General features: G+C 41.3%; 1 protein-coding gene across 11 annotated transcripts in view; it reads left to right on the top strand.

The window, feature by feature from the left end:
- The window catches only part of DENND1B (DENN domain containing 1B), a 208,350-nt gene that overhangs the window by 78,311 nt on the left and 110,640 nt on the right, over positions 1–19,399 (top strand). For 6 of the 11 annotated variants that reach the window (XM_015247064.3, XM_072948769.1, XM_072948772.1 and 3 more), the window contains 2 exons: positions 9,292–9,341; positions 11,237–11,356. The exons of the other annotated variants lie outside the window; for them this stretch is intronic. In XM_015247064.3, coding sequence (XP_015102550.1) covers positions 9,292–9,341; positions 11,237–11,356 — 170 coding nt within the window. The remainder of the gene's footprint in view (positions 1–9,291; positions 9,342–11,236; positions 11,357–19,399) is intronic. 11 annotated transcript variants of the gene reach the window in all.

Here is a 19,399-nt window from a genome sequence, read left to right as displayed (position 1 = left end):
CAGAATCCACCACGTAGAGACCAAGCAGGATCAGATTTAGGCACTGCTGGCTGTATGTTGGAACCTACATGAAAACACAGTGAAAAAAGTGCCCAGCGTGGGGAGTGATGGCTGAAGCTTCAGCTGCGAGTTCAGCTCCTGACGCTGACATTTGCTGCTGTGTGACTTTGGGCAAGTTACTCCGTCTCTTTACCACCCGCCTCCCCCCAAACCACCACATAACAGATGTCAGAACCTGGCACAGAGTAAGCAATTGTTTTATCGTCTCTATTTAAGAAGGTAATCAGAAAGAAAGCACGCAGACTCGTAAATCACGTTCCCTTGAGCTGCCTACCAAGGCAGATTGACTCTGATGGTGCGAGGACAGTCTCTGCACGTGAGTTCCGCCGAGTTTCTCAGGGCATGGTTGCGGGGGGTGCCAGGCGCTGGCTAGGCCGGGGGCGGGGGCCCAGTGGTGAGCCTGCCCTCAGAGATCTGGAGATCCATGTCTCCTGACCGATCTCGTCAGTTGTAACAGCCAGGACTTTCACTTCGCTTCCAGCTTGGCTGATCTCTGCTCACTGACTAACGTGCTCTGTGATGGTAACCCCGGCCGTGGCCGAGCACTCTGTCCGTAACCTGTCTTGACGCCAGTCCTGAGGAAAAGAAAGATATGCTTATGTTTTCATCATCATATAGGAAGATGTAGTGATTTCATAATTTGGGAATTTTATAATAAAGTTGCTAGTTGAGGGGGATATAAAATGTGAAGAACAGTATCAGTTGTCCATAATAATGGACGACTGTACAGTCATGTCTCTCACTCCTCCCGTACCTTCTAATCAGTGCTGTTGCCTTTCTCTGTCTTCGTCTGGGCCAGCTTGTCGCTCTGGAACAGCAGACATTTTATCCGCTACCTCCTGGACATCTCCGCTTTCCTCCTGTTTACATCTTAGCTGTGTCCCGCTCTCTGTGAGCCTCTGCAGCCATCTTATTTCAGGCCATCACCTCTCACCTCGATTATTGCCGAGGACTTCTGCGTTCCCAGCCCTCAGTCTTGTCTTTTGAAAGTCCGTTCCATACACTATAGCCAGAATGACCTTTCTAAAACTCAAGTCAGTCATGTTCCTCCTTAGCTGTAAATCCTTTAAGGCTTCCCTGATTCTCTTAGGGAGGCTGACCGTGATTCATGGTCCAAACTGAGATGCTTATTATTAATTTTTTCACTGATAACTTATCTTTGGTGCAGTGCAGATCTCAAGTGTACAGTGAAATGAGTTTTGACAGGTGCATACACTTGTGCAGCACACAGTCCGGTAAAGATGCAGACTGCTTCTGTTACTCCAGAAAGTTCCCGCTTGCTGCTCCCTGGCTCCTTCCTGTGCCTGCAGCCCACGGATACCACTGTTCTGATTTCTGTCCCCATAAGTCATGACTTGGACACTTTCAAGAGCAGAAGGGATTGCTGTTGATGATTATGGTGAGATGATAGATACGTGTCCAGTGTTCCAGGTAAACCAGGGGGTGGTTTCCCTGCCCTTTGTATCAAGTCCGAAGTTCCTAACTGGCCTAAAGGTCTTGTGCTGTCATCCGTCCCCTGCTTCTTTCCCAGCCACGTTCTCCGTCACTCTCCCAGCCTTCGCACTTTTCTTGCTCATCTCTAGACCTTTCTGGGCTTCCTGTGATGGGAAGACCATCCTTGCCGCCTCTGTACCTCCCTCTCCTCGTGCTGCAGCCTGGCCGGCCTCTCTCCTCTCCTTATTTCTCCGTGTCGCTACGACTTCCTCCCTTGGGACCTGCACTGCACTCCTCCGGGGGCCCCCCTCCTGAACTCGCTTTATGTGTCTGTCTTCTAGGCTCCCTGGTGCTTTCCGCTTTCCCCACCAGTGCTCTTACCGTGTTACGTTGTCATTGTCTGTGATGGCTGTTCACACAGTAAATATTTGCTAAATGAATATGCACAAACCTACATAAACATTAAGTTACATAAGTAAGTTCACTTTAAGTTTAAGTAAATACGAGTTAGTACTGATGAGACTGTATACCTCTTTAAGTACATAGTCCTCAGAGAACAGTCTGTATTTTATACCCGTGTAATTAAAATTTAATTCTCCCAGACGAAGCCTCCGAGTAGGTAAACAGACAATCAATTATGATTTTTCAAACTTCTAAAAGATACCATTTTCCCATTTCTACTAGGTGATCTTATAAACTCCAAGGGCCTTCAAAGGCATAGAGAAATAATTCGTAAGTGCACTGTTGCTCCCAGAAAAGAATAACCATCTAAAGATACATTTTTTCAAACACCTTAAAGTGTAGGGCCCCTGATTTATGCTCTGAAACTTAAAGCAGCAGAAAAACAGCAGGATTTCCACCTGGTTTATCAGAGGATTCACTATTGGGGGAAAATTAAGCAGGTCAGGCATAGTTCGAAACTGGCTCAAGACAGCTTAAAAGAAAAGGGAAAATTGTAATGCACTTCTCTGGAACACGTATCTCTGCTTGTCATCCATAACACAGAATGCATTTCCTTAATGTGTGACTTGCCCCGTGAATGGAGAATATTTACACGAACATCATGGCGGATACCATCGTTTGCACGTGGTGTAGGTGTAAAGAACGAGAGAAATAATACGAATCAAGCGTCTGGTAGTCTGCAAGACTGGGGGGAAATGTAAAGTAAAGATTAACAAAGAACACAGTGGGACTGACTCAGAATTGAAGAAGGTAGAGGACGTGATTCAGGAATAGAGGGCAGCGGAGGAGGGAGGGCACCTCTGCCAGTGTCGCAGCCAGGACGCTGAGCAGGGGAGGCAGCAGGACGCACTTCCATTGGTCGGTTGGCCAGTGCCTTCTGGAGAGCTGGTGATTAATCTCTAGCAAGTGGATTGATAAGTACATGAAGAAGGAATTTTGTTAACAAACCCTCCCTTAAATGAAGAATGTCTGTTGGCGTGACTCTTTGAATGTATTTTTAATTCAAAGGAGTAGCCAGTGCGGTAGCCCCCCGTCGGCTCGTGTACACACCGAAATCAGGAGCAATGTGCAGCGTTAACGGAGTCTGCTGCTACCGTGTCCGGTGAAACAGAAGTAGCTGGACATACTCAGATCTGTGTCTCTATCCATATGCACCTGTATTAACTAAGTATGTTAAACGTCTTCCAAGGAGGCAGATAAATTATTCAGTATGATGTTTTTCATCATTTTCTATCTCAGTATGTTAATGCTTTGGCCTAGGCCATTGGACACAGGACCTTAAATGTTGTAGTTACTCAGTAAATACTTGTCGAATGCTTAAGTATCTTCTTTGTTTGAATTCATATGACACTTAAGAGTTCTGAAAACAAGTAACTAATTAATAAGAGTTAACAGTTGTTAGAGGGTTTATGTGCCTGACGTGTAATCATTTTACATGGATTTTTAACTTAATCCTCATATAAATCCCCCAATAAATCCCCACTTAATCCTACGAGGTAGATAATAACTTTGTGCATTTTTCTAGAGGAGGTAACTGGGGCGTGTAGCCAGCAGCTTGCAGAGCCAGATTTGAAGGCTGCCTCGTGGCTGCAGAGCGCTGCGCACTGACCCCAGGGCCCGTCCCCTGCTGCCTGCCTGTGCCCATCAGGCACGTACCTGTTTCCTCGGATCTGGTCTTAAATTCTGAAAATTAGGAGATGCATTTCCTTCGCCCTCCCCAGCATCCAGCTGCGGATTGGCGTCATGGTAGCTCGTCAGACAACTGATGTAAAACTTGTTTCTGTCTCAAAATTGAAGCATTTTCTACTTACCTTAATTCTCCTTATCTTGATTTAAGTGACTGATACTCATTTTGAAATACCTCAGTATCTGTAATGCAAATAAATCCCATAGGCCATGCTCCATTTTATTATATAGATATTTCTTCTGACCTAGGTGACTAGTGAAAATAGGGGTGTATGAGGCCAAGCAGACTCGTCTGAAAGGAATGGGGGGTTATATGGTTACTAGGGAAAAGGAGGGGCATCTTCTTAGTGGCTTGTTCTTAGAGTTGGGTAATTGTTACTCAGATCATTGATTAAAAGTTAGTGTTAACCTAGGGATAAAAATCTGAAGGTAGTTTGTAATAGAATTTTTGACCAAAAAAACCCTCTGGAAATCCATGTATATATACATACATACATACATATATATATATATATACATATACACACACACACACACACACACACACACACAAACACACACACTTTCCTTTCACGCCTTTTCAATTCTTCTTTTTATCTTACTGAGGGAAATGTAGTCACGCCTTTTCTTTGCCAAGTAAAGCACCCATCTAATTGTAAGGGTGCGTGTATTTGGTAATGTTGCTCCGCCCTGCTTGGAATCTAGGCTTTTTCATTGACGTTAGATTAAACTAAGGTGACTGTTTGTCAACTAAGAGGTCTCGTCACCTGAGGTTGGTACACATAGAACCAGAATGCTCGAAATTCATAGTCCACAGTGGAGTTCTTTTTACAGCAGGATGTGTCTGCTTCATGGCAGCCATTTAAATCTTCTAACAATAAAAATTAATTAATTTTCGATAGTGAAAAATAACTTGATCAGATTTAACAGTCTCAGCAGTTTTAGCGTCAGAATTCACAGACATAGAATGCTTTCGCTGATCGAAGGAAGAAGGGTGAGAGAGAAATCTACTTCTACCTGTGCAGGAAAGTAAAAACCAAGGGGCTGGCCCACAACGGTCTCAGGCATTCCTTAGACCTAAATTTCAGAGTCTCCAAGTTTCAAAAACTTCTTTAGAAAATGAGATGCTGTTTAGAGAGGCTACACATGTAATTTGCTGTATGAATGTAACTCTACCTTTTAATCAAGTTCATCCCGATCGAATCACCCTGTTAGGATGGCCGTGCTCCCTTGGGCTTAAGCCGTCCCGCGGTGCCCGTGGGACGCTGGGGTCCAGGTGTGCACTAGGCGGCTGCAGCTCAGGGAATGTTTCTTTTGAGAAAAAAAAGTTTACTTTTCTCCCGTGTAAAGCACAAATAGATGGAATGATCATATGGCATTAATCAATTCTCATTTATTTGGGGAGATAACATTCAAAATTAGGTGACCATCTTTGTAGAAATCTATGGTCTTTGTGAAAAATTAGATTAAAATTGACAAGTCACCTGCTTTATACAAAATAATTTTGAAAGTGGTATTCAAGTGCATGAAATTATGTTTATTTGGAAACTGCCCTTATATAACATTGTGTTAGATTTCCCCTGAGAATTTTGGTATAACTTGAATTCTTACCTAATTAAAATTTTTGTGAGGAGTCTTAGGAAAGAAAATACGATACTTCACTCGAGCTTCTTTATAATTGCCTGTTCAGTGGAAAATGATTGGATTTGAATCCTGACTTTCCCTCCAACCAGGCTAAGGCTGAGCTGAGTGCAGGGACCTGTTTCCCTGGCCAGCGACGAGCCTGTGAGGGGCTGTGGCCTTCTGGCCGACTGGGCTGAGGGAGAGGGCGGCCGGTGGGGCTTCTGGGGGGGCGCCTCACCAGCAGAGGGAGCCTCCCCGGGAGCCTTCACCGGACACGCTGTGTCTTCACGTGACGTAGCAGAGTCTGGCACCTCATTTTGTGACCACGAGTAGAGGTGGCTGAGGACAAAGCCAGGACCCTCAGGACGGCGGGGGAAAGGGTGGACTGGAAGACACGTTGGGCTGGTCAGTCCCTGAGCCAGACGACCTAGTCGCCTTCCGCAGTGAGAGACTCGCTGTTGCTGTTACACGTTGAGCGCCCTTATCTGATACGATTAGTCGGATTCCTTCATCATGGAAGCCATGCAAACCAAGTCAAAGAGTTGACGCCCTGAGTGTTGGCAATCAGACTATGTTTTTTTTTGAAAAACCCTCCCAAGTGATTCTTACACCCTCTTATCTTCCCTCTAATTCTTTCTACCCTCCATGGAAAACCTCTGGGGCAAGATGGTTGTGAAACCGAGTGAACAACACCTGATGAGTGATGGATTATGCGGGTCAGGGAAAGGGAGAGGTCTGGACGACTGCCTGTGTTTGGTGTGGGCGGCGGGCTGGACGGCGCTGCCGGGCTAGGCGAGACGGAGAGAGGAGGAGTGTAAACCTGAAGGATGGCTGCAGTTGTGTTCATCCTGAATTTGAGGCGTCTGGGGAACGTTGGTGCTGGAAGGTGGTTAGATGTGTAATCCAGGGCTCACAGAAGGATCTCAGCCGTAAGACTGAGAAATTTGGTTGCTGTGGTTGAACGCATGTGTGTGGGTGAGATTGCCCAGGCAGACACCGCATTTGCCGAGTGTGGACGAGAGGAGAACACGGGGGACATGCGGACAACGTTGTGTTCCAGGGCAGAGCGACGGAGGGCGCCGTCGAGGGGGAGGGAAGACGGGTACCGATGCTAACGGTGACGCGTCTCGTTTCATCTCAGATTTTTCTCAGAGAAATTCTGAGGCTTTTGTAGTTACTGAACTTTAATCAGGAGGTAAGCTTTACATATTTCAGCTTTTTTTTCTTTAAAGCAGATCATTGAACGCTCCTTTCCTCTTTTATTTGATCAATTTATGGCGCTGCCTGCGGACCCCCCCCGGACAGAGTCGGCACACCACTCTCCGCGCTGGCAGCGTGCGCCCCTCTCGTACGGGGGTGACTGGATCGTCACGCGTGTTCGTACAGACACGGGCTATAGGAGCGGAAAACCCCCAGTGTGCGATCTTCATCAGTCCTGGCTTCCAGGCGGTTTGTTTGCATAGTGACTGTATTGCTTTTAGGGCATATGCAGACGTGTGGGTTGTTGCATTTTGCTAGTCATAATTTTATATTCTATTTCACTCTTTTTGTTATTCCTATTTTTAACGTTTGACATGTTAGTGTGTTCTTTTTGAATAACAATAAAATATTTTAGAGAACTAAGAGGATTTGAGAACCCAAATAATTTTTCTTGGCCAAGGAAATTAGTTAGGTCTTTCATAAAAATGCCTGTAGAAAGCGGAGAAACAACCCTTGAAGAGGATTGTCTTAAACCTTTCCTGTAATCTGTGGGTGCCCACCTAGAAGTACGTGTGTACATGCGTGCCTGCATGTGTGTGCGTGTGTGATACCAAGAACGCTGTGTGGTGGAGACACCAGACCTCACGAGCACTTCTAATAAATGTAAAAGTACAGTTTTCAATTAAGATCGTTATTAAAGGTTCCAAAGAACTATCTGCGTGTATCTGATTGCTCCCTCCTGCTCTCTCTGTCTGTCTCTCTTCTTTTTAACCTGAGTGTGAATAGCACCTGTAATTAAGGAGGAAGCTGAGCCCTGGGAGCTAGGTGGGACCTGCAGCCATTGATCTGCGTAAACCCAGCTTATACGTTGAGGGGGGAGACAGGCAGCCGCTGAGCTGCTTTGTCTCTGACAGAAGCTGAGGGAGGACTTTTTTGTCTGTACTGTTTATACACTGCTCTGTAGACCTGCTGGCTGGTTGAATTTTAAAGAGTGCGGAGGTTTAAAGACTTGTCCCCTGAGGGTTGCTTCTGCCAGTTGGGGAGCGAGCCGAGGCTGTTTGCAGGAGTGTGTGCGTGTGTGTTGCTTGTGGAAGAAGGGGGGTGGTGTGAACGATCGAGCAACTAACTGGGAAACATTCTTCTTGATTTGAGGCTTAAAACTGATGTGGAATATATGACTAATCCGGGTATATTTGGAAGCAGGCAACGGATTTTGAATATATATTGTTATTGTTACAGAAAGTACATGCACAGCTTGGCAGGGGGTGGTGTCTAAACTGTGCTGCGGGGAAGTGGCTTCACTTTTTGCAGCACGAGGGAAGGGCTGGCGATGGTCAGGTGGACTCTTCTCATTTGTAATGAACCGTTTTCAGTTTAAGTGATTTAGATTATTTCAAGTTTAGCAGCTCTTTTAATTACATTTAACAAACCTTATCAGCAGCGCAACAGTTAGCCTTGTCTAAGCATGAGCCTTGCGCTCATACTTTCAAAGACATGTTCCTGCGCAAACCAGGTACCCTGCCCCAAAGACAGAAGGTGACGGAAGATGGCTTTTTCACTTGGCCCTTTTCTTTTAGCTTCAGGGACTTAAGGCTCTTGAAGCTTTCTTAGGGGTTGGCTTTGTAATTTTACACTTTTTAACGTTTTTAATTGATACCTTATTTCAGTCTACATTTAAAAAGAACGTGAGAAATTCTGCTCTGAGACACTCAGCACTGTGTTCCTGCATGGCGTTTAGATGCTCACATATTGATGACTCTTCTGAGTGAGTTTCACTGGTAGAGATGTAGTAGGTGGGGTGTTTCTGGGGGTCCTACTGCATCAAGATAGTTGCTCTTTTTTTCTTTTTAATATGAAACATCCTCATACATCTCTGCTTTGTCTCATAAAATCACCTGACTTTGAACTTGTATGACGGCATCTTCAGTTCTCAAGTTTAACTTTCCAGTAGGAGTTGATTTTAAGTTGTCTTTCGTATGAACGAAATAGATCTTTTTCTATTTTTTGCCCAATGGCTGATGCTTGTTTGCATTGTTACACTGGTTAATGCATGTGATTTCTAAAATTATTGTGTAATGACTGTGACATCACTGCAGGTTTCAAAGTCAGTAAGATTATTTTCTATGCTTAATTAAAACATTGATTTTCATATTAGGCAATTCTTAAATAAAAGTGCACGGACTAGGAGCCATGCTGTTTTGCATGAAAGGCTTGTTTTCAGATCCACATGTCTTTAAGAGTGTTATCTGAGATAAAACTTCATGTGACTGCTGTTGAATTTACCAGGAGTGCATCATGGAAACGTTTGTCTAGCTATAGAAAATCCTTTTATTTTGAGCCCGTTTACTGTGGGACGCGTGGAGCTGGTATACGTCTCAGCGATGCGCCCTGCTGCCAACTTCATTCCCTTTTCTCTGCCTGCATTTTAATTGAAACAACATTTATATTTTTGAGCCAGGATCTGTCAGAAGTCCCTGTGGCTGGTCCGTGGAACAGGCAGTAGCAGACCCAGCCTCCCCATATGGTGCGGTGCTTCTTGTAAAATCCATATGGCCTTGTTGAAGGGAGTCCCAGCGGGGACGGCAGGGGTGTTAATACCCTTCAGGCCAGGCCTTCCCTCCTGGGGCTTCCGCACCATTGTCAGTGCAATCTGCCAAAGCACACACTTAATTCCTTTTTAATAATCAATTATTTTCGTCTAGGAACCTGGGCTACTTTTCTTAAGAAAAAAACAAACTTTTTTCCCCCTAAAATATGTCTCATGAAAGTTTTAACTGCATCTTTAAAAATATTCTAAAGCTTTTTTTTTTTGATTTGCATTTGCAGGAGGTACTGCAGACTGTGCCAAAGTTCTGCTTCCCCGTTGACGTTGAAAGGTACAGTAAGTCGTCCTGTGGAACAGCCCCAGCCCATCTAGTGAGCCCGCGAAGATCGTTACATGCGGTTTCTTTATAAAATGCAGTGGACTTTCATTTCACTGCTTGTAACTAAAAAGACTGGAGGTTCCAAATGAAATAGTATTTGGAACGAAGGAGCCTTTAAAATCATTGTGTCTTGTTTTTCCCCCTGCGGCCAGTTAGGGGACGCCTTACGGTTCCATTTCTTCCCTTTGTCCTTCAGGGACACGTTGTAAGCACTAGCAGAAAAAAAATACTAATATGTCCTTTATCAGGGCCTCAGGATTGTGCTTTTAAAATGAGATGTATACGTCCTGGTTTCTGTCTCACTTCACCCGAATTGAAAAGACCATCTGTGTGATATTGTAAACCTCACAGCTACTTGTCTCCCAAGAATAGCTTTATAGAAAGAGTGCAATATTGTGCAAGGCTGCAGAGGAACCCTCTTACCTAGCAGTTTTGAAAATCTCATTATGTTTGTATTTCACTGAACAAATAATGAATAGAGTAATACCTGTGTGTAGTGGAAATGTCACAGGACGTCTAGCCCTGGGAGCGCAGCAACAGATCATTTATTGTTTTCCATGCGCTGCTCACACCCTATTATCAGGTTTTAAGAGTGTGCTGTGAGGGGACTTCAAAAGAAAATTTAGGAAAGTATTTTACTAAATGTAAAGATTGGTAAAAATCTACAATTTTACAATATTGAAGATAAAGCCGTTTGGTTGATGGGCTAGCTGGCACCCGTTGTTTTTACCTCTTCGCCAGGAAATCGTTTGTGCTTGTTGCTGAACTTGCAGCTTCCAAATTAATAGCAAAGACAGAATAAAGGAAGGAAAGCTGTGGAAGGATATTGTGTGCACTGGGCACTAGAGGTTGTTTGTGAAGTTTGTTAAAATTTAAAAAAAAAACTGTCCCCATGAAAGTGTATTTGTTAAATGTTCAGCACTTGAAATGCAGTACTTTCTGACAGTTGAAAATGATTTGTAGTGTTGGCGCACTAGGAGGTAAATAACTTATTTCCTTTTACTTAATTTCTGTGGCTGTTTCAAAGTCATAATTTAGGTGTCATGGAAATTTTATTTTGGGAGAGGGAAGCAGATGTTCAGTTATCATTGTCTAGGGGCAGGATTATAGCAGTAACAGGAAATGTATTTGTGTATTTTAAATAGCAATAAAGGTTTGGTGTAATGACTTTTACTTTACTGCACCTTACGTGGCAGTGTGATACGTGTGAAGACAGTGTGATTCTAAGTTCAGAATTAGCTACAGCTCTTTGTAATAAGCTTTTCTGTAGAAATTTGTATTCTTACTTTGTACTTGGAAACTATTGTCAGTACACAGGTAGTCCTAGAAGGGATGCTAAAAGAATGCTAGTAGTAATCTTCAGGGGACTTTGCGGGTGAGAAAGTCAGTAGAAGAAGCAGCTGGAGCTGGCGGTGGCTCCGGGAGGTTCTGAAGCAGCTGATGGGCCGCCCAGCATCCTTGAAGCCAGGGGAGCAGGCGTGGTTGGCGGGTCTAGCTCCCCACTTCCGTGCTTCTGTTAGTAGTGTTTTCAGAATGTATGGACTATGTGATGAGTATTTTTAAGCACGTGAAAAGTTGCAGTAAGATACCTTATGATTCCCTAGTAAGGAGTTGGCATATCCTGAATTGCTCAGCCCACAAGGTGTTACAACTCACTTGGGGACTTGATTCATGAATTGGTTTACACGTTACATGCTCATTTGAGTCTTAGAGCACAGTTCTAGCTTTAGAACCAACAGACTGGAAAGGTGAAAACAATGCCACGTACAAATGTATTCCTGCTTTAGCTTTTCTTTAAGGAAATGCTCACACACGGCTTAAAGTTTTATAATATTCCTATGTTTCAGAGTGTCTCAGAATCAAGTTGGACAGCACTTTACCTTTGTACTGACAGACATTGAAAGTAAGCAGAGATTTGGATTCTGCCGACTCACGTCGGGAGGCAAGATTTGCTTATGCATCCTCAGGTGGGTGTCGGTAGCAGAAGGCAGGTGGGTGCACAGCAGATTAGCTGTGTCTCTTTTGTGCTTTGTTATGTTTGGGGTGCTTAAAAATATGCTTATGTACTTTTTATTTGTTTTCTCTAAATCCAACTAAGTTGAAAAATAATTTTATTTACTTTCTATGTAGCAATTAGGTTAAAAGATTTACCAGTAACAGCAGCATTTGTCTTCAAAGAAAATTTTTAAAAATTAGTTGTGTGGCTTTATTTTTGAAAAATTAAGATACGAGTTCAAGTAACATGTTTTCACATATTAAACAGGATGCAAAAATTCAATTAAATTAATACGTCCTCTTTTCTCTCACTGAGCTAGAGCTTGGACCTTTGAGAGTGAATTGTTGGTTTAAGGCAAAGGTTGCAAACTGGTGATTCTGGGCACAAGTGTTTAGAGGAGTTTTATTTGGCCACATGGTGTTTTAAAAATTTTAGAAGATGTTTCTAACCTTATAAATTCTACTGAAATTTTGTGTGAAGTTCATGTTTCTTGCTCCTTCGCGCTGGTGTGGGGCTCGCGCTCGGCGGCGGCGGGGCTGTTGCTGAGCTGCAGGTGGTTAGCTGGTCTCACAGGTCCTGCCTGCCCGCCTCCATCACTCACGTGGTCCTGTGATGTCAGGGGCTGAGAGTGTGCCTCTGTCTGTGAGCCTTGGGTTTGAGTTGCTGATGCTGAGAAGGGAGGGTCTTGAAGGTTAACTTCCCTTTTGTACATCCTGATGCCCCAGAGATGCAGACGTGTCCCGTAAAAGCCAGGCTTGTACTGTGATTATAATATGGATATTGGCCAAGCTAGATTCTATAGAAATGTTTATAGAAAAATAAATAACCTTAAATGTACTAATCAAAACATTGCCAGAAAAATTTGGTGTAAAATTGATACGTACTCTGTTCCTTTGCTGTTTAGCTACATTCCTATCCTTCTTTGAGGGTTAAGTTATAAATTTACTCAGAATATGTGTTAGAGTTGGAAAATGTTTTTCAACCTTTATTCAAAAGTAATGCCTCTCTCTCTTCAGACACGGCGTTTTCATCTGGAACCACTGGATTTAGCACTTCTGTTTTGCCTGCGTTATGCTTCAAGCTGTAGGCTGGTTCTTCTGCTTGGAAGTCAGTGGGTCGCGTGGGGTTGGGGGGGACAGTGTGGAAGGTGGGTCGGGAGGTCTCCTTTGGTCTCCGTGTTTCACTCTGGAAGTTCAAAAGCTGCAGTTTGAAGGGCAGCGTGACCCGATATACTCTGCCCAAGACGAGCTTGCCCTAGCAGAAAGACCAGAGCTGTGTGTGCTTTCTCGTTTTCCTCTATGGTTTTTTAAATCTTTTCATTAAAAAAATTAAATTTACAGAAAAGTTTCAAGACTAGTCCGATGAGCTCTTGTCTGCAGGTCACTGGGACTCCAGCCGTCAGCGCGCTCCCCCTCACAGCTGTCCGTGCACGCGTGTGCCCAGCTCGCTGGGTCTCTCTTCTCTCATTACAGTATTCTTTCGCTGACCCCTTTGCGAGTACGTTATAGATGTGATTTTTCTGTAATACTTGACTTTGTGTTTTACAGTTTACCTCACTGCCTCCAGAGTGACTTCCTGATTCTCGTAACTAGAGCCTCTGGACCGTTCTCTTTGTTTGAGCTCTTAAGATACTTTGAATACACTGAACCTGTTAATAATCAGCAAATAGTTATTAAATCTCCACAACAGTCCCTCTGAGTATGCTTGTAGAACAAGTGTTCTTAGAAATTTCTATTTAAATTTAGGAAAGGCATTATTACCTCAGAGTATTTACACAAAATATGGACTATAGCTGTTAGTTAGGTGATTGAAGGATGAGTGCAGTGGCCGCATCGCCAAGCCAGCTGTTACTGATCTGTGGGAAACAGGTTCTGAAGCACTGACGAGAATCAGGATGTTTTTATCTGTGATTGTCTAACTTGTGCATGTGCGAGAATACTTAGATGTTGTGGTACTCCAAATTAAGAATAGTTTTACTTGCAGAAAATAGCTCTATCATTTAAATATAATAAAAGAAAAAGTAAAATCATCTGTGCCAATAAAGAAAACCTATCACAATCAGCATTATTTGTTTTTTAATCTTTTTTAAGAAAGAAATATTGCTTTTATTTTTGTCATTTGGCAGTGCTTTCTGGTGGATAAGAAATGGTAGATATCAAAGGTTTATGAAAAAATTGTGGAGGAGAATCTTGAATTGAGAAGATACTATCCTACAGCTTATTTTTTCCTAGAAAGTTACAAAAAGGCTGACATCTCAGATGTTAATGGGGTATCTCAGTCTTTATCCTGGAAAAGGTGTATGCTAAGGTGTTCTTTGAGAATAGCCAATTTAGAGAATAGTCAGTAAATTAAAGAACTAGAGAATTAAACAATTTAGTGCAATGTAGCAACTTATTCAGAAAGTTGTTATGGATAGATAAATACCTATTTTAAGGTGTAGTCAGTGTATGTCTGCGAAAATAATTTTGGCCAATCACTGTAAGTGCTTTAGTGAAAGGAATCATGGCCATCTGGGTCCTGGTTTGTCCGTGGACCATACCAAGCCTTCACCACTTTACATGTAACCTCGTAAGTGTTGAAAGGAAAGCTGAGACTCTAAATGTACTAGAAGAAAATGTTGATTTTTAAAAGCTACTGTAGCTGTGAGAGCCTTTACATGCCTAACATTGAATCCTAAAGCCAAAAAGTTTGGCATCTTTGACTACATAATGATGAAACGTACGTTTGTTGGCAGATACGATAAGGAAATTTTAAATACCAATAATAAACTAGTAAGAATATATTTACAACCACTGTAACAGAGAGCTAATCAACTCAGTATATAATAAGCACCTACGGGTGAATAAGGGAAAGGAAAACAACTGAGTAGGAAAAGAAGTGAAGCCTCTGAATGACGTCTTCACAGAGGAAGTGCGAGCAGCGTGCACTCCTGTGCGTGATGCTCAGCCTTACTGACGGTAAAAGAAACGACCACGTTAATGTTGGCAGAAATGACTCAAAAAATATAAGCATGAGAGGAAATAGAAGCTTTATGTGCTGTTTGTAGCTCTATAAAATGACATGACCCTTTGAGGGGAAATTTATAATTATCTATCAGACTTTTAAAATCTCATGCTCCTTGTCAGTTAATTCCAGTTCTAGGAACCTAAGTCTCAGGAATGTTCTCAATGGTGAGCAGTAAAGTGTGAGCAGAGTTATTTATTACAGCATGGTTTATAACAGCGAAATATTGGACATAAATGTCTGTCAGTAGGAGCTGATTAGTTACATTATGGTATATTCTCCAGTCTCCACTTTGTGCCTCCTCCCCTCCAGAATGTTGTCTGTTTTGTTCACTAGTGTATTGTATTCCCAGTTCCTACAGTAGTGCCTGACACATAATGAACTCTTAACAGATATTTGCTGAATAAATAAATGAATTAATTAATGAATAGTACCATGGAATATTATTTAGCTTTTAGGAAAAATTATACACATGTACAGACACTAACTTGGAGAAGTGTTTATGATATATTATGAAATGATAAAAAGTTTTAAAGTAATAATTTACAGTAGTTAATAACAAAGATTTATATATTAATATATGATTGCATACACTTGTAAAAAAGTCTAGAGGGACAGAGTGCTAATTCTTTTACTTTACACACTTCAACATTCATCTATTTTTGCAGTGAGGAAAATAATTTAAATCAGTTTTTCCCTGCTCTAAAATTCTCGGATGTGAGAACTGTAAATAGCATATTGGATATAAGTGGGGATTTAGCCAGATCATCCTTTGTCAGGTAAGACACTACGCATATTTTTCAGAGTCAGCACTCCAGAGGCAGACAGCTGATCATTGTGGGGCAGCAGAATTAAGAATGGAAAGGCAACGGTTGTTTTCATTTTTCAACCTTGAAACCTGCAATGACAATGCGAAAAAATGATCTTTGAAAGAGGAAAAAAAATTGCTGGTGAGGTGACACCCCCCCCCCCACCGTCTTGGAGTCAGATAGTGGTGTTTTTCTGTAGCTTTAACAGTGTTCAACATGGTGGAAATGCTTTGTGAGGTGGTGGGAGAAGTGATGCTACACCTGCATTTTCTCTCTTGCTATTTTTGTTCTTCCAGCGACATTCCTCTCGTTTAATTTCATTTAATCCTTGAGATGTAGTAGAAGAAATTTCTTTAGTTTCATATAAAACCAAGACCTAGAATTTAGGAGGGTGTGGGGAAGGAAGGTAGAGTTATCTAATGAACTATTCATAGGATTGGTTGGGGCAATTAGATCTTTTTATTTAAAGGGCAGTTTTTTAAAGAAAATTCCAGGCTCTGATGCTTCCAGGGGCTTTAGGCGACATCACCCGTGCTTGCCCTGTGGGTGTTCCCTGGCGGCTGGCCAAAGCTTTGGAGTGATGTCTGCAGTCAGTGTTTCAGGAGTGTCCTGGTCCTTTTAGAATTCAGTCTTATTTCTAAGTCCTAAATTCTAAGATTCTTAGCATTAATAGGGATAAAATTTGTTGAGAAGAATGACAAAATACTTGAATAAGCAAGACGTGGAAATATATGTCTTAAATGATGTTTTTCTGATAACAAAAAATATATTTTACTACAGAAAAATAGAAAGATGCTGAGAAGTTTAAAAAAGAAAATAAAGGCACTTATATTTGTAACATAAACATTGCTTAAATTTTGGTATTTCATTCTAATCTTATTTCCATGATTTCTTAAGATACGTTTCTTAAGATACATCTTTCTATTGGGTAGCAAACTAAATAGTTAACTGTGGTCTTTATTCACAATTTGTAAAATGAATGAATACATATATAGCAGTTTATAGACTGAAAAGCCTGCAGTGGCTTATGCATTATCTGTCCCCTGTAAGAGCTGAGGCTTCGTGCACATGCTTAATCTGACAATTGGTCATTTCACTTTGTTTTTTTCTTAAAGGTTGAAATTTAACACAAAGATGATGTTCTTTCTGATTATAGTTTTTAAAATTAGTTACTTATATCTCAGACTATATTATGCCTTTCAAATGTGAAAAAATTTAGTACTTTGTTCTTGAAGCTGAGCTGTCTTTTGCATAAAATTAGTACATTTATGTTGAAACATACTACATTTTTAGGTATTCCTTTGTGAGATAATACTGGATTGATTATTCAGGGGTCATTTTTCAGTATCCAATATCCAAGATTCTTAGATAGAAATTAGTAATTTCTCCTGTTGTCTTTCTGATCTCCTGTTAAACACTTAATACTTCTTGCTATTGTGATCAGATATATCGTCATAAAAAATCTTTTCATTTGTTCCCTCTATTGTTTGAATTTATATTTTAATAATCTGAATTTTAAAAGAAAAACAGAAATGTCTCGAGTTTTTGTTGATATTGGACAGTCTAAAATATTTTACTTAAAGAGTAATCATACTGAAAATGAAATACACTTAAGGATGTTTAACATTTTTTAATACAAAGTAAAATCAAATAAAAATTGGTAGTGAATTTTCGTTAAGGAAGCAAAAATTAACTCTGTGTGCTGGATTTCTTGAACAGCAGAGAAAGAGGTGACAATGATAATACTGACAGTAAATTAACATGACATCATTTAGTGTTTGTTTCCTAGAAGCCAAGTACTCTGCTAAGTGATTTACATGCAGTATTAATAAAGCTAAGTCTTAGAATCCTGAGCTAGAAGATCTGCACATAGTGCTTTAAAGCTGGTTTTCATCCTGGACGGTGCTGTTGTAAGACTGGAGAGTAAGTCAGATTTACCTTCAGAGTTCTAAGCTAGAACATTTGCACACAGTTCTATAAAAAATGTGTTCTTTTTCTCCTGGGTTTATGCTGTTCTCAGTTATGAAAGTATTACAGTTCAGGTCTATTTGCTGTAAAAGTTTATATTTAATTTTGATTTTTCAGCTACCATTGTATACTTTAGCTCTTTCTATGATGCACCGAGTTAAACAAGATTTCCAAAATATCCTGACATCACTAATTGAAATTGTGCCATTGTTGGTGTTTAGAATTGCTTTTGTATGCCAGCAAAAATACAAGAAATCACGTTTTTCCCGATTTGATTAACAGGGTTTTACAACTGTAAAATTGTCGCCAAGGGTTCAGAATGAAAGGCCCCCCAAGGAAGACAGATCGGTGTTTCGGGCTTTGTAGTCCCCCCGCCCTCACCCCGCCCGTAACTCAGGCCAAACTGGAGGCTTTCACACTCTTCCTTGAGGCAAATCCCTTAGCAGCAGAATGTTTCAATTTTACACATTTTGTGTCAATTTTCCAGACAGAATAACAGCCTCTCGACGTGAGACGTTTCTCTCCGGAAAGGCAGTCTCCTCAGTTTTATTTGATTGCTACGCGCTAGGTTCCTGCTGCTCACTTAGACTGTTAGTGGTCACCTGGCTGTTTGACAGAAAACATTTCCTTTCCTTTATTTAACCTTTGACTTTGGAATGTAAAAGTTTTGTCAGCTCTGTAGTGGGAGCCCAAGTGTGGGAGAAGTCTTACTGCCGCTAAACGGACTCGTGACTTCACGTACACATCTGTCTTTTGCTTTATGTCTTTACAAGAAGTTAAGGAAATAATCTTATAACTAAACTTTGAAGAATCTCCTGCCTTTTTTTTTAAATAATTGGTCTTAATATACTTATTTCACATTTATATATGTTCACAAGACTACAAGAATCACAGGAGTCCTTTGTTAAAAAATTACATTTTCAGTTTTATAAAATTCAAGTAACATATCTTACTCAGTCATTATATGTTGAACACATTTTTAAAACTTTCTAAGATTTTTGTGGTTGGTTGTAAGAAAACAGATTTTGAATGCCTTTGGGACCTTAAAATCTAATGGAAACGATTTTAAGTTAATGGTAATCAGTTCAGGAGCTTATACATTTAAAATTAATTGCTTTGAACATATATTGTTTGAAAATTATCGAAGAAACCACAGGAAAAAAACATATGAGAATATTTCTTATCTGAGCAATGTAAACTTACATAATTTATAATATTTATTATACGTCTGTGTGGGGTTTTTTTTTTGCCACACATTTTGTCTTTAAAGTTTGCAAAGCAATCTTGTTAAGCTATTTGAATTACTGACTCCTTTCTGTACCCTGGACCATTTTCTTGTGAGCAGAACTTCCTGTTGAATAGTTGCTTCATATGAGGGTTGTGATTCAGTTACTCATAGGGACCAGATAGGGGACTCCAATGAGATAAGCAGGGTGGGTGGCTGACAGTGGGAAGTTGGGGTGAGTATGGTGATCTAAGTAAATAGCACGTGCCACATCTGAAAGCAGAAGCTACTTCCTAGCTCTAGGTGTTTGTTACAAAGTAAAAAAAAAGTGTGGCTAATATTGCCAGTTCTTTTGACTTTTAAGAGGAGCAAGAAATCCAGATTTTTAAGTGAATTATCTAATTTAGAAGTTGGCCACATACTCAGTTAAACAACCACGATGGTGTCCTGCCCGAACGAAATATGACTGTGGGCCAGGCACCCTGTGCACGAGCCGGGCTGCGCCTTCCGCTCTAGATGGTGGTGCTTCTCTGTCACGGAAAGTGTCCCTGCTTCCTTAACACACGTGGGAGCCTGACTAGGTTACAGAGCAGTTCCACTTCGATGCAAGTGATGTTCTTATTTAAAAAAAAAACCTGAATGAATGGTGTGTACTCTTAAGAAGGAGCTAGTTGTCACTAGGAAGCAGGACCTACTCATAAAGAGCACACTGTGTAAGTAAACTCAGTTCCTTGCAGCGACGGCGCTTGGTGTGTCGGGCAGCGCCGCTGTGGAAGCTGGAGAGTCTGGGCCATCATCTCTTGTGAACAAGTTACACAGAGAGAAGAATGTTGGCGAGACAATAGGTAGTGCATTGATGAGTCTTCTTACTGATTGAAATATACTTAGATTGTTGATAGATTTGTTATTTGGAGAGTGATCTTGTACCATGTTGCAGGCCATGTCCTTCTCAAAATTTTTATCCATGGCGATGAACTCAGAAGCAGTACTGAAATCTACACTTGGAGGC

Source organism: Vicugna pacos, chromosome 23 (assembly GCF_048564905.1).
Source record: "Vicugna pacos chromosome 23, VicPac4, whole genome shotgun sequence".
Taxonomy (NCBI): domain Eukaryota; kingdom Metazoa; phylum Chordata; class Mammalia; order Artiodactyla; family Camelidae; genus Vicugna; species Vicugna pacos.
Note: the sequence above shows the minus strand (reverse complement) of the source record. Positions and strands in the feature narration are given on the sequence as shown.